We start from the raw sequence: 27,995 nt of genomic DNA on the forward strand, positions 1-27,995 counted from the left end.
TTTTTTCTTTCTTTAATTTAATAAGTCTCAGCTATCACTAGCAGCCGGTGCAAAGCCTCAAAGCCAAGCAGAATAATACATCCTCAGGCTTTTGTATCCTAGCTTGCCCTGACGGCTTCTGTTGCAAATCAGTTGTCGTAGCTAGAGACTGGACTTGAGAAGCCGATTAAACAAAGCTTGCCCTGCTCCTGTCTGACGCAGTGCTCCCTTGTCCAGCTCCTCATTAACGGGCTCATGGATATCCACTGCGATTTCCAACTCCACTGGCTGCCGAAGGGCATGCCCCACGCTGGCAAGAGGCCGGATCTGAAAAAAAATGCAGCTTTTCTGAGCGGTCGGAGCCCTGTCCCAGAGCGGCACGGATCACTGCGCCCGAACCACTCTCCCGTGGCTGGCGAGCTTAGGCAGCCAGTGATGGGGGCGCAGCTGAGGTCAGGCTGCTGGGGAAGAGCAGAGGGCACTGGACCAGCCAAAGGGCCACCTCAGCCTTGAGGTTTTGCTGGTACAGCTGTCCCCTGGTGGAGCCCTCAACAAATCAGCCTCCCAGTGCAGAGGGACTTGATTTAGAGACAACAGGGAGCATTTACATCCCCATGCAGAGAGCCTTGGCCAAGAGCTGACCAAACAGACATAGCAGTCAAAATAGGTCCTGCTTTCAAGGGAAAGCAGATCAGAGACAGAGGTTGGTATACAACTGCCCTCTTTAAAATAATAATTACAATTTTTTAAAAAACCCTAAATCATAGCAAATCTCCCACCAAGGGCAGGATGTGACCCAAGCTTGCGGTGCTGCCCTGAGGGAAGGCAATTAGTCTCACTCAAGGAATGCCAAAATATTTAGCAGAGCATCCATAATCACTCTGAAAAATTCTCTACTAGCAAAGCATAATGAGTTTATCATTTATTTCTCAATTAAGTGGTGCTTAAGTTGACTAAAGAGCGGATTCCTATTGTACATCGATTAGCCAATAAAAATACATTTAAAAGCAAGTTGGACTACAGATAAGAAGTGTCATCCCTCTCCCTCTGCCACGAGATGTGTCCTCTTGGACAGGCTGCCCTGCCTTCTCTCTACCTCTTCTAACAGTTCAGGTCTTGTGCAAAACGCTCTTTTTCACGATGAATTCCTAAGGCTACTTGTAAAATCACTAGGCACAGCCTTGTTAAACACTCATTTGGATTTAAGACAATGCACTAAAAATCACAAAGCGAGCCAGTGAGCACCAAGTGCTATGCTGCCATCAAAGCTGAATAAACAGAATAGTCCATTGATGACTCATTCCCCCAGCCATTACTTCACATCATCCATGCCAGCTCTCTGCACTCACCAAGTCTTCGCAGATCAATAGCAAGGCTCATTGATTAGAACTGGAATAGCATCACACCCTTTTCCTTCCAGGTCAAAAGGCACAATGACTACAAGCCATTAAGTTTTTGTGGCACCATTCAGTGACTGTGTTTGTGCCATACACCTCATTATGATTACTCCACGAATAACGCTCATCTATTCCAGCAACCATCTGACAAATTATGCTGCGCCTCTGGCCTCTTTGCTTGAACTTTGCTCAGCAATGTCTCTCAGCTGGGACTACTTCTAACATGCGAACCTTCCAAACAGCTTTCAAACCGCCAGCGTTTCTTGGATACTGTTCTGTTTAAATCTACCGAATAAAGGGCATTTTCTCACTCTCTGACCTTCCACGCTCCTGCCCTTCTTCTCTTCCCCTTCAAGCTGCTGGCCAAAGAAAATCAAGGATTTTAAGTTACATTTCTTGTGTGGTGAGCACTGTGAGTCTGCACAGTCACCAGTGTTGAGCCAAGAAGTGGCATTACACCACCCAAGTGGGAAACCTGCCCATCCAACCCTAGCAAAGCACCTGAGAAACCTCGCATCACCTACAGTTCTTCAGGAGCTTCAGAGGAGGCCTGAATGACCACCTAATAATGTCACTTTGCAGAAGTGTCTTTACTTACAGATGCAGAATCACAGAATGGTTTAGGTTGGAAGGGACCTCAAAGATAATCTAGTTCCAACCCCCTGCCATAGGCAGGGACACCTCTCACTAGAACAGGTCGTTCAAAGCCTCCTCCAATCTAGCCTTGAACACCTCCAGAGAGGACGCATCCACAACCTCCCTGGGCAACCCATGTCAGCGTTTCACCACTCTCACTGTAAAGAACTTCTTCCTAACATCTAGTTTAAACCTCCACTCTGCCAGTTTAAACCCGTTACTCCTCACCCTGTCATTACAAGACCTTGTACCCCAGCCCTTCTGTAGGCCGACTTCAGATATTTCAAGGCTAGCATGAAGTCTCCTCCAAGCCTTCTCTTCTCCAGGCTGAAGAGCCACAACTCTCGTAGCCTGTCCTCATAGCAGAGCTGCTCTAGCCCTCTGATCATCTTTGTGGCCTCCTCTGGACTCATTCCAACAGTTCAATGTGACCTCACTGCTGTCTACAACTACCTGAAGGGAGGTAGTAGCCAGGTGGGGATCAAACCCTTCTCCCAGGCACAAAGCAACAGAACAAGGCAACACAGTCTCAAGTTGTGCCAGGGGACATATAGGCTTGATATTAGGAGTTCTTCACAGAGAAAGTGATTTGCCATTGGAATGGGCTGCCCAGGGAGGTGGTCCATCACTGGAGATGTTCAAGAAAAGACTGGATGAGGCACTTAGTGGCATGGTCTGGTTGACTGGATAGGGCTGGGTGCTAGGTTGGACTGGATGATCTTGGAGGTCTCTTTCAACTTGGTTGATTTTATTCTATCCTATTCTTGTCTCCACACTGCAGTCACACAGCAGCTTCCCTATCATTCCAGGATTGCTGCATTTTATAGACAGCTGGGAGCAGAAATATTAATGCTTTTTCTGTATTTCAAAGATAAAAGGCATAGCTACCTATGACTGCATTTTAAATATACATGTATCTATATATATGCACACACATACATATAAATCCCTCTGCTGAAACAAAAAGGCTGGTTGTCTGAAGGTGTTGCAAATGCCCTTCCGATCTCAGGTTGCCCTGCACAATCTCAGCAGTGAACATGTCACTTGTAAATATTCCAAATTTATGCAATAAAACCTTCTCAGCAACCAGGCAGTGTGTGTATGTATATATATGCATGCATGGAGCCATTAACATGTATTTGTGGCTTGCTATTCTTGTGGAAGATCAGTAGTGGAAAGGAGAGAAAAGAGAGGAAGTCCACATCGCATGTCCTCATCACAAAGGACACTGAGCAGTCAGCAGATTGGGAAAGTGGAAGCTCACACTCCATCGATGAGAGAGTCTCCACACCGGTTTTCCTCATTTCAAAACTGAAAGCATGGCAGAGACGAGAATGTCAAGGAGCAGGGAGATAAATGTAGAAGCTGATGTCGTGTCAAGCTCTCATAAAAGACCTGGATACACCCACATAGCCTTCCTTATGACTGTCATATAAACATTACACTGGGGCTGTGTACAGGAGATTAAACAGGAGGGGAGAGAAGCCTCACATGTGTCATGCTCCCAAAGGTTATTTTAGGATCAGCTGAGTAGTAGGTGGCAGCTGATTATATTACCACAGGCATATTTCAGTATCATGGGTCCAAACTCTCATTAGGACCTTTCATAAAGGGTTGTGGCTGTACTGTGACTGCGGCTTGAAACTTGGTCTGCAGAGCCATCCATTTCACCAGTGGTGATGCTGGCTGGGCATGAGCCTTCCCTCAGAGCAGGCCACAGCCATGGCGCAAGCACCTTGGCTTAAATGTCCACATTTGCTCAAGGAATAATGTCAAAGAACACACCTAAGACTTGGGCAGGATTTTCTCAGCAAAAGCCACCACACTGCACCATGAACCATCACAAGCAGACAGAATACTTGGGAACAAAGCACATGCACGTATCACACAGCCAGTTGTGGGTTAATAAGCTGTGTTCTCCCACCAGCCAGCACCAAACCAGAGTTTACCTGGCCCTATGAAGTCTCAGAATAAGCTCAACCACTTAAAGAGCTCCAGCTTTCTGCAGCTCGCATCTTTATGTTAACTCGGCAGCTGAAGAAAGGCTTTAGAGAAGCACAGCCCAGCCCACCATGCATGCAGGAAAATGCACATTTAAGGACTGTTTCTGCTTATATAAGAAATCATTCTGTTCTCTTACACAAGCTTCAGCCTTCAAAAGACAGAACAATGCTACACAGTCACAGTCATGTTCACGGCTTTAGATGGCTAAGAGAGGCTGCAAGTCTTGTCTTTAAATGGCCTAATACCAGATGACTTAGGAAACTACATAGCACCTTTATACAAAGAGTGACCAGTGAGCAAAGCACCTAAAGGCAGCACTCTTCTCGTACACAGATAGGCTATCGCCTAAAAAAGATCCTTCCAAATTACAAGAAAACAATCAGATGCTTGATTCTTGAATGTTGCTATGACCTCAAAATTGCAGGAAGAAAGTCCTGTATGCACACATATATATTCGATATATTTAGACCCACACATGTACGTAGGTTGTGGAGTCTCCTTCTCCAGACACTTTGGAGACCCTGAGCTAGATTCTGTGGTCCTGCTCTGGCAGGGGGGATCGGACTTGATGATCTGTGGATATCCCTTCCTACCCCTAACATCCTGTGATAGGCCTGTTACACATATTAATAACCTTTACGTTATCTTAGATATATCTCTGGTTTATAGATATCTGATTTCTATATTAATGTATGATTATATAACAAGTATTAATAGTTTCCCTATCAATATCTTCCAGATTTCTGCACCAAACCCCTAGTACATAATCAGACATATTTCATTATTTTCACATCTTAGAGCATGCTTCTGCAGTGCTAGCTGTATAAAATCTGCAAACATTTACTGAAGCTTTTAAAGAGAGCTTTATGTTAAAAATTAACTGGTACCCTGAAAAGCAGCTAATTATATCTTCATAAATTTTTAGCTGTTAAGCCATCCAAAAACACTACACAAAACTCAGTTTCATTTTAGTTCAGACACAGTTCCTCTCCTATTCTTAACCACTCCAACATTTTGCTATCTGTGACTCCACAGATGGGCTCATGTGACTAAAACCAGGTACTTCTACTGCAATTCTTGATGAACCACTCTTTGTCTGGTTTTGCAGGCACAGAATTATAAACTAAACTGAAAATCTAGGACTTGGCTCAGGTGGGCAATGCTCCTTTAAGTTGTAAAAGCATTGAAGTAACACTAGATGTTAACTCTCATCTGCTAAGACATCACTTCTTGGCTTTTCTCAGCACAGTAGAACCATTCATCACAGGGCCACATTCTCCTGGTTTTGGCCCTGAATATGAATTATAAACAGCTTACACTGGGCTTGAGTCTTTGTTGGGATCAGAAAGAACTGGTTGCCAAACACTGCCCATCTTGTCTGTTCAAGCATTCCCAGCAAAGAATCTAGTTTTACTACTCTAGCAGAAAGGAGTTTAGTTGCACAGAAGTTCTCCAGTGAACTCCAAGATGATCTACCCTTTACAGCTGCTATCCAACAAATACAACACAACCCATACTTTTATACTTTAGTGACCATACACACAAAATCACACAGAATCAATCAGGTTGGAAAAAACCTTCAAGATCATCAAGTCCACCTATCATCTAACAACTTCTAATTAACTAAACCACAGTACTAAATGCCATAGCATAGAACAGTCTAAACAACACAAATTTCTAAGGCAGGTCCATGATACTGCTCATACAGTCACATAACAGAAGGAAAAGGTGCAAACAGCAGAAACTAATGCAATCTGTATTAGTGAATATCACGAGGAAAGTGTTCCACCATACCTCTGAACTCATGTTCAGTGTATATGCATGCAAAAAACCCACCTTTCATTACCTTTTAAAATTCAGAATCCAATTAGAGAGAGAAAATTAAGTCTTTCACCCATAGAGTTTCATCTGTCTCAACAAAATTTGCACAACTGCAGAGGCACAGAACCACCACAACTACTTACTTACATTACCTGCCAGAAATAAGATCACCTCACCAGTATGCAGTTCAAAGATTAAATCTACTTACAAGTTTTAGGACAGATCACTAGTTATTATCTTAGTGTAGAAAGTCACACTACCCACCAAAATATCTATGTCCAATGGACCAAAGGCTATTTTCACAGAATCATAGAATTAAATGGGTTGGAAAAGACCATTTAATGGTCTTTAATGGTCCAACCTATCACTCAACACCTTCTAATTAACTAAACCATGGCACTGAGTGCCTAATCCAGCCTCTTTTTAAATACCTCCAAGGATGGTGACTCTACCACCTTCTCAGGCAGCCCATTCCAATGGCAAATTTTAGCTACCTTCCAGACAGTCTCAAATCATCAAGAAATATTTCTTTCTGTAACTTCAAATTAACCTTTAATAAAAGAACTCTGATGGTTTGTCCAGTACAAGCCAGTGTTTTTAAGATAACTAGTCCTCCTCTGAGTAGTTATGTCACAATTATGTAGGTGCATATTCTAGAGGAGGAACTACCAGTTTCTCCCTTGACCAAATAGTTCCATACCTCATGTCATGCTACTCAGCTGAGTTATTACTCATTGAAAAAGAATAGCAAGAAACTTCTGAACCATTCCACAGGCAACAGTCGTTTTCTCCCCTCCTACATAAACTGAAATGCTAAATACCAAATCTATTTGTAGCAGTCAAGATTAGTTCTAACGGGCAAATCACAGAGGGCAAACTGATCTGAGCGTTTACCTAACCACTAATAATTATTCCTACATATTAATTTGTTGTAACCCAAACACACAGAGTACTTAAGATAATAAAGTTTAATGCTTTCCTGGATGAGCTCTCATGAGTACAAAAGAAATCAAAGATGAAACTACAAGAGAAAGCACTCTCAGTTTACAGCCACCTGTGACAGCAAGGCTGTAGATCTTGGCTTTGGTTCTGCACAGACCTCTTAATAGCCTTTACCAGCAAAAGTAAAGTTACCCCAAAGGAAAATGACCCTTTGCTAGATACTCATGAAGTTGCACAAAACTGCAAGTCTCTGTATCAACATAACAGAATACCAGAAGGGGACATCCCACAGACTCTTAAGACTTCATCCTCCTGGATTTTATTGGCATTCTTACCACCTAAAGAGGGTTACTCTGATGGCATGAAACAGCAGGTCGCCTTTGGAGACTATACACATGCTCAGCTTCAGAGAAATTAAATCCTGAGTCAAACAGCTCAACTCCCCGATTGTGCCACTACCAAACAGAGTGTGCCCATGTGAAGGTACATCTAATGCAACTTTCAGATTTTATCAGGGTGCAATTGGGATTGGTGCTTGCTGGCAGCACAGAACAGTGGCCCAGTACACTTCAGTTCCATGCAAACATTCAGGTTTATCTGTGATCACTCTGAAGGCAATCAGCATGCAATATCATCACCAACCAGCTTTGTGCAGTTATACCTTGAAAAGTGACTCCATGAAAGTGGTATGAGGGCGAGGTAGGGAAGAAAGAGGAGTGTAGTGTTTATTTCCTTTTAACTTTCAATTTCATATGTGTTCAGTACCATGTCTGGACACGTTCAGACATTTTTTCTCCTCACCACTTACCCATATTCCAAATGCTTGTCCTACAAATTGTATTTAGGATCTGAAAATTAAAATGAATTCTTTCTTCCTCTTTCTTATGCACACAGAGTAATAAAGAGACTTAGCAATCCAAATTCTGCACTTGTGTACACCTGCGTTAACCCCATTGTCCTCAAATTATTCCCTTAACAATGGCTGTGGGTTTGTACAGGTGTTGAACAAGCCCTGTAATTGGAATTTAACAAACAATTCCAACTGCAGGGGGGGGGTGTGTGGAAAAAGAGCAAGAATTCAGCTCACTCTTTGTGGCATTAGCTAATGCGTTCAAGCAGCAGGAAAAACAAAAACAAATTTAAAAGGTACTTAGGCATGTGCAGATGCTGACAGGCAACTCACCAGATTGCCAATCCCTGCCAGTTTTCTACTTAGATCCACAAACCAGCACAGTACCAGGCAGTGTAAATGAGAAACTTTTGCTTCTCACTTGTACTGTCTTTCCAATAGTCTCTTGAGCGTTTTTCACCGAGTAGTTTGTTTCCAAAATAAACTGCATTAGCTCCCCCTTGGGATCACAAATTCAGGCCAAAAATCTTACAAGCCCAAACACACTGACCACAGCTGGGGTGAGGACAATTCTTCAGAGGGCTAATACAGAGCCGAGCTCGGCACATGAGCAGGATCGCAGCTGTATCTGCACCACCGGCTCTCAGGAAAGGAAGCACCTCCAAACCACTTATTGACACGTTAAGAAACAACCCCAACAGGAAACAAAAAAGCAAGACAAGGCCAGAGAGAGAAGTAGGATTGAGGGAATGCCACACAACGAGAAGAGGACATTAGCTGCTCTGCTTCACCACCTGAACTAAATTCAGCAGCTGCCTTGTAGGCTGAGCTAGATTTTACATAGCTGCAAAATCAAATCAAAGCTTTCTGCTGCTGTCATGAGCTCCTGCTTGTAGCCATGACTTAAAAGCAGCTTCTTTCAGCCCTTTCTCTCCAAGTACCAAGCCACAGCCAGGACATCGACTGCAAATGCAGTTAGGCTTTGTTGCAATGGCTAACCTGGTCGTAACAGTCTAACAGGAAAGGTTATCCAGCTGGCGAACGGAAGAGATCTGTGACTTTATAGGGTCAGCAATTACTCCTTAGTGATGTAGAGTTACTACAGAGCACTCATTACTGAAGAGATGCCAGTTACTGACAAATTACCAAACTGAGAATTTAATTACCAGCTGAGAAAATAATGCACAAGGGATAGGACTGAGAAAGCCACGTTCAAGAGAGGTCCATAATTTGCAACAAGTACATTCACATCAACAATTAGTCCTGGTACAATTAGTATCACACTGGGTACTCTTTCAGGATGGCAGACATCACAACTGGTCTGCAAACCATCAATGGTTGAGACAAAATAGCATCATCTAAAAATGAAGACATTGTTCAACCTGACCGTGACATTGTCCAACACACAAACCCAACTCTGTGCTCCAACACTGCATAAGCAATTCAGCATCACTGCCACAAAAAAACATCGTCTCCCAATTCCTCCTTGTGCCTACAACTTCTATGGATTCAGAAAATCCTCCTGTATTCACACACTATGAAGACAGACAAGGCAAACAAACTAGGGGAAAGCATGCTCCGAGGGAGCAAACAGATGTGTACGACATTGCACATCAACAGGCATTTTTACAATGCAAACACCAAGACAAGCCATTTCCCACATTTTTTTCATACTAGGAGCTGACCACATGGGAAGAGGGGAAAAAAAAAAAAAAGAGTCTGTTTGCCTGTTTTTTGCTAAAAAATATCTAGCCAAATTCTTCTTCATCATCATCATCCAAGGGAAAATAAGTGAAGGAGGAAGAGGTGGAAAACAATTAATAAAAAAAACAAACTCTCTACAAAACCATACACCACCTCCAGGCTACAATTTTTACAGCTGTGAGTATTTATTAGTTTTAACAGTGCTTCTGTAATCAGGAAGATCTTCCTTTTTCCCTCTGGTCCATACTTTAGGAACCCCGTGCAGATGCTAGCTGGTCCCAGGTCTCCAGGAGAGAGGAATTGAGGATGAATTAGACATACAACACTGAGAGGGGTCCCAACAAAATGCCTAGCCAGCCATGCCATGGGCCTCAAAGGCAACATGATACAGAGAAACACAAAACAGAGCAAAGACATCGGCCTGAAGGGCTCCTCTCTCTCTCTGCATTCAGATGTAGTGGTGAACAAAGGGAAGAAGCATTAACACTGACAAAGTGATTAAGTAAATCAGCCAAGGTTGCTACCTCCGAATTTTTACAAAGCGGAGATCCTATATTATTTCAGGAAGAACTAATAAAAGGCAATGACAAAGCTAAGAAAATACAGATCAAAATTACTATCTTTACATTTGGGACAAACATTAAAGAAAATAAAGAAGCTTAATCTTTTCTTTAAAAGTAAAGTGTAAATTAAATGTAATAGTCATATTTTCTTCCATGGGGAGAAGTACCCAAGCTGCTTGCTCCCTCATTCCCTACCACTTTTCTCTGTGTAGCATCTCACCCAAGGCCTTCAGATGCTTCTTCATCATGCATAGCAGCAGCTCCTATTTTTACAGTTTTACGTGGCCTGTTCACAAAACTCAGTCTAGTGTAATCTGCTAATAAGAGCAGAGGTGAAACTCCAGCCAGTTCAATAGTTTTGGACAGACCTTGCAGTGGCAAGAGGATAAACTTGATTCAAGATTCCAAGCCTTATTCATTCACTTTTCTTGCTCCCACAAGTAATCCTATTAAAAATAATGGGACTGCTCCTAAGAGTCAGAGATGAGGGATCAAATAAAAGGAGAAACTGATGGAGAAATATTTGGGGTTCCCCCTCTAGCAGAGCACAAGCACATTCCCCAATGCATCCTCTTATTTCTCTAACTCAAATTAGACCAGTGATAAAAAAAATATAAAGCAAAATGCCTGAAAAATGTAATTTGAGGCAGAAAGAAGAAAACTTAGTCTTTCTTCTTTTAAAACAAGGGCAATCAAACGATGAGTAGCTGAAGATGTGGCCACACACACACACACCCCTTCATATACACATACATACACAGAGGCAGTTCATCAGAAGTGAATCAGAGAGAGAAAGATGAATTTGAACCCTTTATCCCCTGTCCTTTATAAAGGCTGCCACTCAGTAAACGGAGATTGCTCTAATTACTGTGACAATTCTGCACCCCGTTCAAACAACTTTTGTGTTCTGGACAGGTTTCTCTGCGAGTTTGAAATTCTTGGCCTGAGAACCACTCTTGTCTAAAAGAGGTTTCTCGTTGCAAGCGCAGAATGCAACACTAACAAGTTGTCCCTCTTTTCAGCTCCTTTCATTCTCCTCTTTTCCAATTGCCTGATTCAGAGCTTAATGGAAACTTGTCAAGGCTTTTCTTCCCACAAACCCTGTGGAGCCCCAAGGCAATCTGTGCACAGAGTAACCACAGGAATCTCATATTGTCAATTAAAATTGAATAGACACCTGATAACCGAGTACACATTCACAAACAATATCCATCCCATGCATGTACGTAGATGTGCCCACCTAACCAGTTCCATACCTGCGTGCAGGCACGCCAACAGCACACAATTCCCATTTACAGCCACCCAGCTACACCTAGGTTCTAGTTTTCACTTTTTCATTTCGGATTGATGAAATTCCATTTCATATTTATGAAATTTTTAAAAGTACCTTTGAGTACTGTAGTTGAGCAACAGATTTCAATGGAAAATAAACTACCCACATATACCAGGCATTTGGCCTTTAATAACCCTGGGAATTGTAAAGACATTTAGCTGCTTTCCAGATAAAACAAGCTCTATGGATACTCTTTACACAGCAGTTTTGTGACCAGTGCAGTAGCTACATTTGTGACTAGCTCCTGTAAAGTACCTTTGTGTTTGTTTGTTTGTTTGGGTTTTTGTTTGTTTGCTTTTCAGTTGGTTGGTTTGGGCTTTTTTTGTTGTTGTTTTTTGTTAAACTGACACAACTGTGTTCTAAGCCACGTTTTATGGTTTAGCTTAATAATTAAAAAAGAAACAAACAGGGGTTTGTTGTTTACTTTTGTTAGTAACAATAAAAATCTCCAAAACTTGACTTCTGAAGAGATAACTATGATCTGTAACTCCTTTCAGAGACAGAAAACCTTCCTGACAATGTCCCAGAGAAAACAAATGTAAAAGCAGTGATTGCCACCTTATTCTTCTGATGTGTTCATTCAAGGTCATATCTTCCTCTGGATTCTTTAATGCTTGCAAACACTTATAATAGTGCAATTTCAATAGTGGTCTGCTCAGCCTGGGTGCAGACCAACGTAGCATCTATAGTCCATCTTCCAGACCTTGTCTATGTCAGAGCCCTGTGTGGTTTTATGTCTTAAATCTAATTTAACCAAAGCAAACTTCTTGATGTGTATTCTCCTAAACCAGTTCACCCATTTAAGCAGGCCAAAATTATCCAGGCTAAGGTTTAAAGCAGTTGCAAGAGAACCTTTATTACACATCCACATCAGTTAAAACCAGAAATCAATGCAGTGGCTTGTCTCTAGAATAGAAAAAGTCTATACCCTCATTAAGGAGTCACTGACTCCAGTGCAGCTTGGATGTTCTCAGGTTGGTACACCCCCATCTTTTCTTGCTCTATTTTTCCCTTTTGTGAAATAAACAATTTGCATGTATTGTATCATCCAAGATTATCTCACATTCCCCAGTATTTTCAGCGTGGCACTGTCTATCACTTCCCCTATCCTCCTTTCGGAATTTTTTTTTTTTGGTGTCTCAGTTGTATCATCACCACTGGTGAATTAAAAAGCAGAGACTGATTTTGTTGTATTCAGCATCTTTTACACCACTGATACCCTGGAGAGCCCTACAGAACTGTGAGACAGATACCGGTTGAGCACAATTCTATATTCATACTTAGTAGCCATTAGGCTTCCCACAGAGCCTAGAGCATTAAAACCTGTTCTGCCAAGAGGGAAAAAAAACAGTTAGTTAGAGGTAACTGTATCAGTAGGGCTAACTCCATCAGTAGGACTAAAAGAAAATGGCGATGAGACACTTAACACAACAGAGTCCCTCCTGAATTCAGCCTCTCCTCATGACTGAATACGTATAGGAGTTTGATACCCAAAGCATCTGACTCCAAAAGGAAGCTGTCCTCCCATCCTCTCCTTCTTCACACTTCCTTCAGCAAGACCATTTCAAGTGACACAAATCCATTCTCTGCTCGCCAAAGCATACTTGTCTCCTACAATTTCTATCATTTTCCTGTCATCATTTCTTCTTCGCTGAAACCAGCTGCATATGAGTCAGAGAGCAATCATTAACTTTTACAACTTCCACACAAAGCCACCTACTCCTATTAGAAATGCAGTATTGACATGCAACACAGCCTTAGACCAAATCCCAATCCTGCCAGGATGCTCTGCACTTCTGTGGGAAAGTCAGATACTGCAGAAGCAGGAGTTCCTTTCAGAAAGGACCATTGGAAACATTTAAATCTTTTTTTTCTTTCCAAGAGTGAAGGACACCGCAGTAGAAGCAATATATCAATGTGACACTTGGTTGAGTATGGCTTTTTCAATAGCTTTATCCACTTTTGAAGAAGTTGGCCATTGGTTCAAGACACATGGGGCCTGATCCAAAGCCCTTGGTTATTAATAGAAGCTTTTTTTTCCCACTAACTTAAATGGATCTTGGACCAAGCCCAAGGAAGACAAGATTTCACAGCAGTAAGAGTGACACACATTCTCCACGTTCAAAAAAAAACCCACAACAACAATACAGAGCATTTATGATGTCAGTCTGCAGAGCAGAGTTTTGTTTGTGCTCTGCTTTTTTAAAATAGACGCTAGGCTGTCAAATTAATACACCCAAAAAGTCTCTCTCAAGTTAGAAAGAATTATGTGTGGTTCCAAAATGTCACGGTGAAAAACAACAATATTCCCAATGCTTCCTCCAAGCAGAATATAAAGGTATCCTTCACCACAACTTTTCCTGTGAGAAGCTGCTGCGGTCACACTTTAAAGTGTCCCACTATTATAGGCTCCTCTAGTAACATATACAACATCACCCATGATGAATTAATTTGTATTAATATGGCTATCACACCCATGTCCATGTGAACACATTGTTCTGGAGCATTAATGAAAACCTCACCAAGTGAAATACCATGGTACCCCTGTATTTAAAGAAGCTTAGAATAAATATATTAAAATGAAACTGTTAATATCTTTAGTGCATCACAACTGGCACAGTGAGCAGAAACCCAGTTATCTTCTCAGGATGTATTTATAGCATCAACCTTCCCCATTCATTCCACATTTTCTTAGAGAATCTGCTGTACCCTACATCTGCAATTCATTGACTTTACAATTTACCACATGTTGAGATGGAGAGGTCTCAGCTCCATTTGAATCACTGCACAAATATGCAAGTGATTTATCGTTTTAAAACTGAAGACTGCAGAAGAACGACTCCACTTTTCCTGAACATTACTCCTTCTGGCAGACCATGAACAATTACAGTGCGTACTAATTAAGCTCTGTAAATGTGCTGTGCCCTGCTAATGCCTACCAGGCCTCAAATTTAGTTGCATGAAGCCAAACTTCAGCCAGCAACTTAACTCATTCAGCACTGCCCAGTTGCCTAAGCGTGACCCCACGAAGAATAAGGGTCGAGGGTTTAGCCAACCTAAAACAAAGGCGTGAGACTGAACAGTTTTTGTCATAAAGGAGGGGGGGGAAGATGCTGGAGGGGCTGGGAAGCATCTTGGGAATCACAGGAACATCCTTGTTGATAACCTGTTAGGAGGGTACAATAATACACCAGCTCTGCAGCACTGTGCTGGGGGATTTGGATCTCTCCCCAGGGGCTGATAAGTCGCAGCGCTCCATTGATTAGGCAAATGCATAAAATCTTGAGCAGAACTGTACAGCTATTTGTGGAAGGGCCAAATGGACAGTCTCCTCCTCTTTTTTTTTTAAATAAGGTTTTACATGGCTCACAGAAGAAAAACATATGGGTGAAGGAGAGTGCAGCTTTCAACCACACACGTAACCCAGCCTTTTTCTTAAATTAGTCTCCAAGCACAACAGTAAGCCGCAGGGAACTCAAAAATCAACTGCTGAGGAAATTAATGCTAAAAGTGGTACCTAGACATATTTGAGTAATCACATTATCTTGTTAAAACACATATACCCCCAGCACAGACAAGACAGCAGCACTTCAACTCTGACTGTCCACTCTAGGAAAGTGTGTTTAATGGGGAGTGAGCAGAGAATAACGAGCTTTGCTGAGTGAAGCAGTATTTTTCCTTGGGCCTCAGACTTCCCTGACACTTAAGAGTCAATCCCCAAATCCCAAGCTTCCCCTTCAACCATCCGTTCAAATACTGGCAGGTTCCCCCCTCCCCAAGTTTCTAGGATTTCTCCTCACGTTCCAACATCCCTCCTTTGTCCTCCAATTACTCTCCAGTGATGCCTGCTCTCTCCCTGCCTCCCCGCAGTCACCTCCATCCTAAAACACCATCCTCTGCACATCCCCTCTGCTCCCCTCACCTCTTCACACTAACCTAGAGTCCATCCCACACTATCTCCTTTCCAGCAGGACACAATGCTTCTCCCCCAAAAAACACTTCTAACCTCAATACCTTCATTCATTCACTGCATGTTTTCCCTCAACGTGGGCTGCTGCTGCCTTTTAAGAGGCCCTGCTTTACGCACCCAAAACAGTCTAATACATGTATTTCCAAGTATCCACCTTTTGCATCAATCCAGATGCTATTTTTGGGTTTTTCCCCCCTCCCAGGCCCAGTGGTATGTGAGAAAATTAAAGGACGTTTCCAGGTGTCATCTGTCTTTAAATGTTTGCTTGTGTCGGTATCTAGGAAATACTGCACAATGCTGCTGAGACCTCTCTGACAGACCCGAGCTGTGCTCAAAACTCCTTCCCTCAGCCCAGCTGCATTACCCACAGCACTGCAAGTGTTAATTATAAACTTCAGAGCCTACATTAAAAAAAAAGCAACAACCCAGCACAAACATAAACCAGCAGTTGGGTGGAGGAGCAAAAATACTCTTCACTTTTGGGTGGGGAGAGAGGATTTCCATATATCCCCCCACACACACCCCCAGCACCACACTCCATCTCTCATTGCTTATAATTAGTGAAAGAAATTTGACCCACTGCCAGTGTCTGTGGACCTTGGATATTATAAGGCCAGCGTGGCGTCAAATATCTTAACATTCATAAGTGTTATAGGCTGTAAATAAACCCCGTGGATTTATGACCCTGCAGTGCTTGCCAGCAAACGACTGTGGCACATTTCTTTCAGCAGACCTGTCGAGGTGCAAGTTTGCCTTTGGTTGTAAAATTAACCATTTCCTTCACAAATGTGCCCAATTAGAAGCCAAAGTTTTAAGGCTCATTTACATATTTGCCAGGACACAGTACTGAGGAGATGCTTGGGGGACAGAGCTTTAAATTTCCCCCCAGACCTCACAGCCCTCCCCCCCACCGTGTAAAACATCTCACAACGGCCCCAGTGTAAGAGCAAAGTGTCTGATTTTGCACATACACACAAAAAAAACTCAACCTGATAAAATACCCCCAGACTGACAACCCAGTCTTTTTTATATTTATTATGTGCCTATGGCCAGCCCTCATTTTTGGCTGTTCAGAGGCTGGGGGGGAGCAGGCGTCTCCCACCGGGCTGTGCCTGGAGAAGGATCTCCTCCCTTCCCCCAGGATAATGTCATCTGCTTCCTGTGTAGGAGAGCATTTGCTAAATCCAGGTTGTCTCATGCTTAACTGCCAATAATCCAACTTCCACATAACTCCCAGACAGCTGGGAAAAGGTCCTCAGAGTTTTTAGTCATGGTACAGAAACACACGTCCACACAAAAACTCTGCAGCTGTCCTTTTTCTCTACACCACATTTTTTATCTGATTTTGGGGCCCAGTCACGAAAGTCTTGACAAATTTAAAACATTTTTACCTATGTTTGGTTTACAAGCTCCAGTGAAAGCTGCAACATACACCTTCCCACCCCCCTCCACCTTCAGCTGACAAATCAGCATATATTTGCTTGAAGAAAAAATGAAGGAGGAAAAAAAGGCAAAAAACCCCAAACAGCTTACTCTACTCAACATAATCAGGCCATGTATGAATGCATTCCAAAAACCTAGAAAGGCATCTACTGTCTTTACTTTTTTTTTTCAATACAGATCAGCCACTGGTACACCTATTAAAATGGTTCGATTTCCAAAGCAAATATTATTTTTAATGAAGTGCAGTCCTGCAGTTATCCTGTACACTCAAGCAACAGTACTGCATTATATTGTTTTGCAAGGTCCCAGAAACACGAAACTTTTCTCTAACTAATTTTCACAGCCCCCTAAAGAGAAGCTGATTGACTAAGCAATGCAGCATTTGCTCCAGAATGAAACCGTATCGGAGGGGGGGGGGGGGGGGGGGGGGGGGGGGGAAGAAGAGAGAATTAAAAATAAGTCAGCTTCTTTACCGTAAATAACTTAACAAACAAGGTCTGTTGGCCATTGTATATCAGCTATGCTAATGTGATAGCAGAGTGATTCAGCAATCTGCCTAATTAAGCATAAGGAAATATTCTTTATGGCGGTTCCATTTGATTTTTGCACCACAGGACCATCGGTTCTTAATAGCTTGTTATTACATGAGTCCAGAAACTTCATGAAAAGCAACTCCATTCAATTTATTTTTTTTAAAAGAAAAAGAAAGTGCCTAATTCCCTCTCCATTCAACAGCTACGTGTCATAAAGTGCTGACATATTAAGTTGTATCTACATTATTAAACTAGTTGGTGGACATTAATACGATAATCCATACTGCAGACATTAAACCTCAACCATAAAGATTACTACAGATTTAATATTGTCACATCGAGACTGAAACCTTAACATGCCAGCCATATTTCTGAAGGAGATGAAAAACAATTAACATAAATACCAAAGAAGGGCAAGAACACCTGTTCTTTTTCAGTGCGATAAGCATTTTATTGTTCTCTATTTAAAATGTAATGACCTGTGTAATTACAGTAATATTACATTGTATTGCAAGGGCTTAGAATGTCACACTTTGAAAAGTGTTGTCAAAACAATTGGAGGGAGGGGAAAAAAAGGACCACCATTAACCCTTCACACCCCAGGGGCTACAGCTTTTGTATTAGGAAGGATTATGTTGTTTGATTTAGTAGATAAAGGAAAACATCCATTTGTCAAGTCAATTAAAGAAGGGGAAAAAAAGTTTCTTCCTGCATGTAAAAAAATCAAGTCGAGGGGGCTGCCCTCCGCCACAGCCATTGCCAAACCCCCAGACTTCAGGACCAAACACAACCTCGCTTCCACAATCTCAATCAGTAAGCGGCAATTTAAGGGAAAGAGGATGCAGCAGCACTAGTGAAAACAGGAATATCTGCCAGCAGGGTTTTCTCAAATTACAACGCATCAAATGCACTCACCAAGCCCCAGATTTAAAGGCAAAACTTAAATACATCACTTCTTCATTTTCCACTTCTAAAAGGAACACATTCTCCTTAATTATCCTTAACAGGCAGCTAGCCCAGTCCCTCTGCAAGCGTAGGTATGGAGCTGGCACTCTCAGATGCATTACTTCATTACTATTTGACTAGACCTCTATTTAATACACAGCTATTCTTAAAAGCAATCCACAGTATTCTACCAATAGCAAGACTAACATGCAATAAAAAAATATCTTCTGACTTTGAAGAATAAAACTATTCCTATCAAGCTTCATGAAGATTTTGCAGCATTTAAAGCATTATTCTTGCTGTATTATCCACCATATAAAGCACCATAAAAATCTGCTTAATTTTTCACCTCCTTGAAGCAGCAAAGCAGAAATTGCAGCCCCCGAGTTTGCTCTCCAACAATCACAGGTACATATACAAAACACAATAACCCCTCTACACCCCCCAAATAAAACAATAAGGAAAAAAATGGAAAAAGAAAAATCAAAAACCAACGACAAAAAAAACCACACCCGCAGACCTTTAAAGATTCTCCAACAGCAAAAAAGAAAGGAAAAGCAATTTTGCTACATATCTGCATCACTTCTTTACCTGGCATGCTCTGTAACTCAATAAATATGGCTTCAGGTAAAACCATATAAACAAAAATAAATGTCATAGTTATGCAGAATCTTCTATACCTTTAAAAAAAATACGAAAAGAACCAAACAAACAAGAGAAAGATCTAGTTCATCATCTTGAAAGCTGGTACAGCAGAGAACTAGAATCCACCTAAAACCAGTGTGTGACAGAAAACAGCTATCCCGCTGAATCCTTATAACATGCTGCTCTCAGGCCTAAATAAACAACTTTAATTTTTCCTGGCTATAATTAAGTGGCAGGCAAACAAACAAACATACAGAATGTGAAAGAATAAGGTTAAGAAGATAGGAGAAGGTTGCTGGAGCCTGAACGTGGAAATAAGAAAACTGCCTATTGAGTATGGAAATACCCTTTCAGAATCCATCTGATAACAGAAGCAGGCCACCTGCTATACCAACAATAAACCAACCTGTAATCTTTTTGTACAGAACCTTCAATTCACACAAACCCAACATTCCTATGGAGGCCTTTTTTTAAGGGAGGGGGTGGGGGGAAGCAAGGGGTGGAATAATGCTTCCAGAAAAACTAACTGCCTAAGGATCCTGTGTTCACATGCTAAGGAAAAAAAGGATCTGGAATGAAGGTAATGAGGAAAAAAAATAAAGAAGTGTAGCTGTAGTAAGAAAAACGCTTCAAGAAAAAAAGCAGCGGAGGTGTGCTTCCTATTAGCTTGCACTGGGAACAGTGGAATGCATTTAAGGTGAAAAGGGGGAGGGGGAAACGGAATCTAAAGCTTCGCAATTTATAACAAAGTTGATTGTAACAAAGATTGTTTTGCCATCTGGATCCTAGTGCTTACACAATTTGGAATTTATCACCATCATCCATATACATGGGGATGACCGTACGTACTCAAAATATAATGCATTCAGCCCCTGAATTCTCCTCCCAATCATTACAATTGCAAACTGCAGTTATCCCTGTGCTACTGTCCCAGAAATCACCACCTCACAAGAAGAGCCCCACAAGCTACCAAAACAAACCCCTACCACGGCCCTAAATAACACACATAGTCAGAAAACCTTCCTTACTGCCTCCCTGACACTCTCCATTTACTCAGCTGTGGCTACTGACGATCTGCTAAGTACAAACAAGTCTGACCCGATGTTTAATATTTTAATGCTTTCAAACACTTGTAGATCTGATACACTGAAGTTGTCCAAGCCCTCAGTCATTAGTATGGCTCCAACAGTAGATCTATTATTGTAAATCGCTATCTCGTGTTACCGCAAGGGGAAAAAAGGAAAGGGGGGGAAAAAAGTGTATAAACACATGGTGAGGATGCTTCAGGTTTAGAAACGCCCCGAAGAAAAATTACAGCAAGGCTAAACCCAGCAGCAGGAATACACAGGATTTTGCAGTCCCAGTGGACTTTGCCGTTTTAGCACAAATAATTGCAAAAACTCTTTAAAAAAGAGGTGACACTTGAGAAATCTGATGTCAGAGCAGAGCACAACGTGGGTGACACCACGAGCGGAAAAACAGCTGAGATTTAACAAACGCAACAGCAGTCCACAAAGTTTACTGAGATCCCAGGTTAAAACTTGCTGTCTCTCCAGGCAGGGGTGTGCTTGTCCGCACGCCCCTGACACTGCACCCGGGGGTCTTAAAAAAAAAACAAAAAACTAAAAAAAAAGGGGCAAAAAACCCAACAAAAACCGGACGCTTGAAGCAAACTGTTTTTCTGCCAGCACACTTCCAGCAGGAATTTTGCTCGACTTGTTTGATTATTTTGTGTTGCTGCTGTTGTTGTTACTCGAGCCAAGCGAGGCGATCTGCGTTTCCGGACTGAGCCCCTCTCTTCTCCCTTGCTCTAAACCCCAGCTTTACCCCACGACCCTCTCAGCATCGCAAGGCACGAACGAAGACCCGAGTCGCCTCGGGGCACAGACCCAGGTGAGGTGGGGGGCCCTGCAAGCGCACCGGGCAGGGGTGCCGTGCCACGGCCCCCACCTCGCCCAGGCCTCGTTCCCCAGCAGGCGGGGCGAGGCTGTGGGCCGGCAGCGGGGCCGGCCGCGGTGAGGCCGGTCACAAGTCGCGTTGCCCACGGGCGGGAGGGGACGTTACTCCGCGCCGGGACACAATGAAATCGCCGCTCCCCGAAGCCGAGGGCGGGCGAGGGCAGGAGAGGGTTAAGGGGGAGGAAAGGGGAGGGGGAGCCGGCCCAGTCGTTACGGAGGAGGGCAGGAGGCGACTGATCACCATGGAAAACGGAGAGTTTGGAGAGAGCGGCTCCCAGGCTCGGCCGGGAGAAAATACCCTCCTCCCTCCCCAAGGAAAGGGGGGAAAGGGGAGGAGAAGGAGGAGGGGGGAAATCAACCCCTTGATTATTTCCAGTTTTGTTCTGAGGTTGCATGAGGCGGTGTTTGGATTTTGTTTGTGTTTTGGTTAGGGTTTTTTTTCACTCTCCCCTCACACCCTCCCCGCAAAGGAGGTTACAAGGGCTCCAGAAAGCTGTCCACAAAACTGAAAGTAAAAATAAAAAAAAAAAAAAAAAAAGAATGAAAGAAAAAAACAAAAATATATCGCAAAGTGTAAACAGCCTCCTGCCGCGGCCCGCGGAGTTTGGAAAGTTTGCGGCGCGGGGGAGGGGGCATAGAGCCGGGCCGAGCCAGGGCGGACGAGCGGGGCAACGGGGAGCGAGGCAGCGGCAAGAGCTAGGGAGTACAGAGGCAAAGGAACGGAAGAGGGAAGAGCAGGAGAAAAAAAACAAGGCACTTACCGTTCTCGCCGTCGGAGAGAGCGATCCATTGGGCAGATACGGGCTGCTGAGGTCGGGGATCATTATAAAGGGATAACCCGGGTATGGTGGGCCCTTAAACAACCCTCCATCTTGCCTCTTCGCAGCTAACATGGCGGGGGAGACACGAGCGGGAGCGGGGAAGGAAGGAGACAACAAGGGGAAAGAGAAGGGAGACGGAGAAGGGAAGAAGGAAAACTTTTTTTTAGATAGTATCCCAAAAACAGGAGCCGGGCGCCCGGCGAAGGGGCGGCGGGCGGTGCGGGACGGGCGGGCGGCGGTGCTGGCCGGGCCCGCCGTACTCACCTTCCTCTAAACTTTCCCGGGATTTATCTCTGAAAGTTTCGGACCGAGGCGGGGGCCGCCGTTCCGCCTGGGAACAAGCCGGGGGTCGGCGTGGGGCAGGTGGGGAAGGGGGTTGTGGAGTATTGCGGGGCAGGGGGGGGTGCGTAGAAAGGAAGAAGGAAGGAATAGAAGGCGAAGGAGAAGGGAGAGGTTGAGGGGAGAAGGTGGAAGGAGAAACAAACAGAACAAAACAGAAGACATCGTTACAAGTTGGTGCCGCGGAGGAAAGTTGGGCGCCAGCGGGAGTGGGACCCGGTGCGGCGCCCCCGGCCGCGGCCCCGGCGAGGCAGCGCGGCCCCCGCCCGCCCGCCGCCCCGAAACGGCCCCGCGGGGGGCTTCCCCCGTACCTCCGAGTCTGAGGAGCTGTTTTGATTCGTTTCTGATTCATTGACGAGAGACGACTTGACATCAGCTAAATCCCTCTCGGCCGAGGAGTTCTCGGAGATCTTCTCTTCCTGCTCCCCTTCGTCTTTGAAAGAGATCAGTTCATCGTTGGCGCCCAAGTCGTCCCCTCCACCGCCGTTCAGCTGCGGCATTTTCCTCCTGGTTCACCCCACCAGCAGCAATTTTGCAAAAAGGGAAAGGGAAAAAAAAAAAAAAAAAAAAAGAAGGGAATGGGGAGGGGAAAAAGAAAAAAATAAGAGGGGGGGGGGGGGGGGAAAGTTTGCACCAAAAAAAGAAGAGTCCAAGGTGAAAGTTTCTTTTTTTTCTCCTTCTCTTTCCTCCTGGGGAGGGGAAAAGAGGGAGGAGGAGGGGAGGGAAATGTCTCTTCTTTGCTCCTTTGCACCAGTGACTTTAGGCTTCTTCCTTTCCTTCTTCGGGATTTTCTCTTTCTTTCTTCCAGGGAGCTGGTCGGCGTGCACTGCGCGCACACGCACCCGCGCACGCACTCGCGAAAAAATTAATAATAATAAAAAAATATATAGACCGGGGGGAGGGGGGGAGTGGGTGGGGGGGCGCGGGGGGGGGAGGGGGGGGAAGGCAAAATAATGCAACAAACCCAAGAAGTCAGCTGTAACGGGGGGGCAGCCGCCGCGGATATTGGGAGCCTGTGCCGCTCGGGTTTGAGTGAGTTGAAGTTGGACTGAGAGCTTTTCAGTTCAAAGGCGGCGCTGATTGACAGATAGAAAAGGGGGATCGAAATCCGGAGGAACGGAGAAGTCTGGGATCCGGGATTATTGACAGGGAGCGAGAAACACACCAGGCACTTAATGAGATGCAGGAGGGGGCGGGGGCTCCCCGGTGACGTCTGCATAAATAAACAGGTCTGGGGCGCGGGAGGGGGAGGAGAAGGTGGGGGAAGTAGGAAGCTAACAATGATCCTTTTTGGCATGGGAGCGGGAGGGCGAGGGGAGGGGGGCGGGCTACGAGAGTGCCGGGGGGGGGGCGCGGAGCGAGGGGGCGGGGCACAAACTGGGGAGGGGGGAGGCGGGGGGGGGGCTAGGGGAGGACAACCGAAAAAAAAAAGCCCAAATTAAAAAAATTTGAACAAAAATCGCACAGTGGACCAGAGGTGCAGGACGGGGCGGGGCAGGGCAGGGAGGGAAAAAGCACCCGAACGAGTGGCCCTGCCTGCGCTGTTCGGAAAGCGCTAACTTTTACATACTGAACATTAATAAACATGTCATCTCCGGGCAGTCCGGATTCTCCTGAAAGATGTGTGCCCTTATTATCTGCGTCCATGTGACTGCAGGGTGGTTGGGTGGGGGGCGTTATTTATTTTTTTTTGGTAAACCGTTAACATTTTTTCTTGCCGTTCGTTGGAGGTAAGAAAGTCTGATCATAATAAACACTAGAATGTAGTAAAAGCTGCCTTTTTTAAAGCAGCACTGGCTCCGTGCATTTATTGTGGTTACAACAGGCAGGATGAAAATGTGCGACATCACTCGCTGAAGATCAGATATTTCCAAATTATCTTATAGTAAGGCATAATATTTTTCGGTCCTTGATGTAAATAAAAGAGGAGGAAAAGGAATGTGACTGCTCAGAAGTTAATTAGCATGGCAGGACGGAGAATCAAGGACTCTCAGACTTCAGAAGTGAAAAGTTGCGGTGGCGTAAACACCACGCTGAGAGAAATCAAAGTGAAAGCGGGCAGGTCCTGGCCGCGGGAGGGGAGGGGGGGGGAGCCGGGGGGTCCGGACCGGCCACGGGGTCCCCACGGTCTGCGGGGCCGCCCGCCCCACCTCCGATCAGGGCGAGGGCTGCTGCCTCTCTGCGGGGCTGGGGACAGCGTCTGGGTAAAGTCACCAGCCAGAGCTCAGCCTGCACGGCAACAAAATGGGGAGCAGAATAATGCAGACGCAAGAAATGGCATCTGTTACCCGAATATAATGTGGTGCGGGGAAGGGGAAAACAAATTGATCTTCCAGCAGTGACAAATTGTAACAATGGACGAGTCAATTGGAAACTTTAACATGGGCAAGGAACAAAAGGAGGGGAGCGGGAGGGGGGGGACAGACAGTAATTTCAATGGGAATTAGTAAATTGTCTAATGGAGATGGTGTTTGAAAGCGAGGGACAGGCTGTACTAAATAATCCAAACATTCCTCCAGAAACCTAACCTGCAGCTCCTGCTAAGGGCCATTCAGCACATAGGGTTTCCAAAACAAAGCCAATTTGTCATACAATATTTAGGGAGTTTGGGGGATTTCAGCTAAACTGTCTTCTGTACAAAGAATAATAAAAATAATACAGGGATCGACAAGGCTAACATCAATTCTCAGGCATTAAAAAGTTCACATGGAAATTTGCATACTAAAGGGAAAGATGCAGACAAAATAGAAATTAAAAAAAAATCGCGGCAACTTACAACTTTAATATTAATCAGTGAAGTAGAGTGAAAGGAAGCATGAAAAGAAGTAAAACAAATGTGTACATTTAATCAGACAGGATTGCATAGGACACAAAGAACAGGGCTAATTAGTCTCAGCAGGTAGGGACTAACCTTCAGACTTCATAAATAAATAAGTCTGTGAACAATGTCTAAGTGGGAATATGGAGACAGAAAAGGGATTATTTCAAGACACCAAGGAAAAACATGAAGAATGAAATACTTCACTGTTAACTCAATGGACATGCATTGAACAGTTTCTTTTTCCACTGGTCTTTTAACTAACTTGCTTTTTACTTTGAGATTTTTTACTAAATAACTGTCTGTGGGCATGCACATTCACCATTTGCCCCCTACAATGTACTTACTGCCTTTTCTAACTAGTGCCTTGCAGAGAGACACCTTAACAAATATTCTCCATTTTCGTTTGCCTTTTGATTTTGAAAATGTTTTTACATCCCAAACAATAAGAGATTAGGAACACAAACGTGACAGACGCCTATTTACTTTGCAGGGCCATGTGTTCTAATTTGATCCAAATGAACAAAAACAGTTGCGTAGTTGTTTTGTTTTTCAAAGATCTTTTTACAATCTGCTGTGAGGTTTGTTTTTTTTTTTGGTTAAACAAGCACACTTTTACTTCAGTCTTCAGTGTGATTGCTAACTACTTATTAAGCATGAAGACTGATGCAGTCCTCCCCCAAAGCTGTTTGCAGAAGGGCCTGATTCTGTAGAGCCTCACATATGTGAGTAGTACGACTGACAGGGGGTGATGACACACCTGAACTATTCACACATAATGATACCCACATGAGTACATGTCGATACAATGATGCTAAGCATTGTACCCCCCAATGCCACATGGTGGTCCTAGATACAAAAGTTGGCTCTTGCAGCCTCAGGCTGGAAGACTGAGAGGCTGTGCCCCAGCTGTGGAAAGCATTGCTCATGTGCACAGCTGAAATTCTGCTGCCATGATGGACTCAAGAGCCCCATGAAGGTCTAGTCTAGCTTTCATGGCAACATCAAGTTCTTCCAGGGTTTGTTTATGGTTTTGTTTTGTTTGTGGTCTTGGTTTGTTTGTTTCTCCTCAAACCGCAACTTATAACTAGCTCAGTTTCAAACTCCAGGTGTTCTGGATGATTCCTAAAGAAACATGGTTTAATTAAGACAGTGCAACTCACTTATGCATCTTATTTGTATCATTTCCCTTTATGTAACCATTCTTGTTTCACACTCATGGAAGGGAGAGCTCTCCAGGGGTGAGTAGAACCTGTTGAGTTGTAGGTTCTCAGGTAACGCCTTAAGTTTTTTGAAAGTATGGTGTTTAACAGTGAAAGAAACACAGTATTAAAAGAAACAAATACAATAAAAGAGAACTCAAGCTAATTCACTGCATGAACCATGATTTCTTGTTTGGATACCCAATTTTAAGTAACATTTGGTGAGAGAGAAAGCCAGGTGCTCCAAATTCGGTCCTCGAGGGATGCTAGCTTTCTTGTCAAAGCTGACCTCTAGCACAGATGAAATGAAACTGTTTCTCCCCGAGCTTTTGCAACTCTTGCAACTTGGTACAACGTACCCAAATGCTGAGCAATCAGGTTTGGTTACTGGCAATGGCATCACCACTTCACACTTTGGCACAGCATTTTGTCCCGAGAATCCCTGTGGAATCCCACAAAGAGCAATGGCAAAAAAGCACACGAGGCTCACCTGCCAATTTGCATTGCAATGAACTAGAGAGGGAGGAGACTGACCAGGGGCAGCCAAGGAAATTTATTGTTTTATGGAAAATACTTTGGAATCTTTAATGTCTCACCAGAGGCCCAAGTCTATATTGGAGAAATATGGTCTGCTAACTGCCAGCTGCAGCTCCTGGCTAATGTTTACATATCTGGGGCGAGTCATCAGTTTTCAGAGTCTTCTCCAAAAGGTCCTAATGTAGGTTGCAATGTGTAAAATTCAAGTTATTTATTTTGGAAAGATAAAAAGGGCTTTGGTTGACCAGACTGGGATTTGAGTCTACAGCTCAAAGGAGTCTGCATGTTTACAAATAATCTTGGATCATTAAATCTGCTCTAAATATCAGAAAAGATTTCAATATTGAAAAGGTTCCAATAACACAAAGCAAACACATCTGCCCAGTGCCTTACCAGTACTTGGTCTTCCAGAGTTAGCAGAGAGATGACTTTTTCTAGGGCAGACAAGATGAAAACAGCAACCATGGCTTCTTTCTGTAGTCATTTGCACTGACCAAAACAAGAACACATGGGAAAAAAAAAAAAATTCAAGAAAGCCATCAAATAGCAAAGCGCCCACAAACAGCCAGATCATGATGCTGCTTCTAGATTTCTTTGTGGCTTCAGATTTTGCACATACCAACCAAGTCACAGTGTGCCATTTAAGCGATAGGTGTGGGCTTCCTAGCTTGTACTTGGCAGAGAAACGTTAGAAAATCAGATACCAAAAACACTTGATGGGTTGTTTCATTTCAACCTTATAGCACAGCCTAACCTCCTTCCACCTATGCTTTGCTTCCTAAGTCATGGCTATGGATCAGGAGGAACATACCTCCCTTTCTAGTGCCTAAATCACAGCTGTACCTCTTGCTTTTGTTCGAGATAATTCTGTCTAATAATAAAATAGTTAATGGATAGAAGTATGCACTCATGCAGAGATTATTCACACTTTATCATGAGGTGATATCAAGCACTATAGGAGTGAATGACAAGAAATAGGCTTCTGAAATACAGAGTCCTCCATAAATATACCATTTTTATTGACAACATGTCTTTTAACCCTAATAGTAATGGAAGAAATCCAATAAATGAAACATTTACTGCATAACTTGCCTTATTTTCGGGTGGTGTCTGATTCCTTTCTAGCTGTCTCTAGAAGATGTTTTTAGCCTAATTTGCTCCCTAGAAATTTCACTCACTGGAGTTATACATCTATGACGTTTTATTGCCTGAAGCCAAGTCTGAATAAGAACTTTCTTAAGATACACTTATTCTAATGTCAGTCTACAGGAACTGGGCTGCTTTATTTTGATTTATTTGTGCAACAGAGATATGTGCACACCTATATAGTTAGCTCCTGCTTTGGACTGGATCTAATACCCCGAAGAAACAAGTAAATAAACCCAGAAAGTTTAACAGTGTTTAGTTATAAACAAACACTCTTAAGCTAAGCATGTTTAGATTTGTATTTATGTGTCTCTATTTTCCAAACTAACCAAAACAGTAGGCCATTACACTTAAAAAAATACTCTCATTTCACAGGCAAGGACTCTAGTGTAGGTGTCTGTATTTATGT

At 43.5% G+C, this 27,995-nt stretch overlaps 1 protein-coding gene across 25 annotated transcripts in view; it reads right to left on the minus strand.

The window, feature by feature from the left end:
- The window catches only part of TCF7L2 (transcription factor 7 like 2), a 240,101-nt gene that overhangs the window by 160,632 nt on the left and 51,474 nt on the right, over window positions 1-27,995 (minus strand). For 15 of the 25 annotated variants that reach the window (XM_064144371.1, XM_064144370.1, XM_064144363.1 and 12 more), the window contains 4 exons: window positions 26,834-26,929; window positions 22,195-22,316; window positions 21,809-21,875; window positions 21,485-21,609 (listed from right to left, as the gene is read on the minus strand). In XM_064144371.1, coding sequence (XP_064000441.1) covers window positions 21,485-21,609; window positions 21,809-21,875; window positions 22,195-22,316; window positions 26,834-26,924 — 405 coding nt within the window. In that variant the 5' untranslated portion in view covers window positions 26,925-26,929. Of the gene's footprint in view, window positions 1-21,484; window positions 21,610-21,808; window positions 21,876-22,194; window positions 22,391-22,847; window positions 23,046-26,833; window positions 26,930-27,995 lie in introns of those variants that run through there. The other 10 variants (XM_064144377.1, XM_064144381.1, XM_064144379.1 and 7 more) reach the window with 2 other exon arrangements.

This window comes from Pogoniulus pusillus, chromosome 6, assembly GCF_015220805.1.
Source record: "Pogoniulus pusillus isolate bPogPus1 chromosome 6, bPogPus1.pri, whole genome shotgun sequence".
In the NCBI taxonomy this organism is placed as follows: Eukaryota; Metazoa; Chordata; class Aves; order Piciformes; family Lybiidae; genus Pogoniulus; species Pogoniulus pusillus.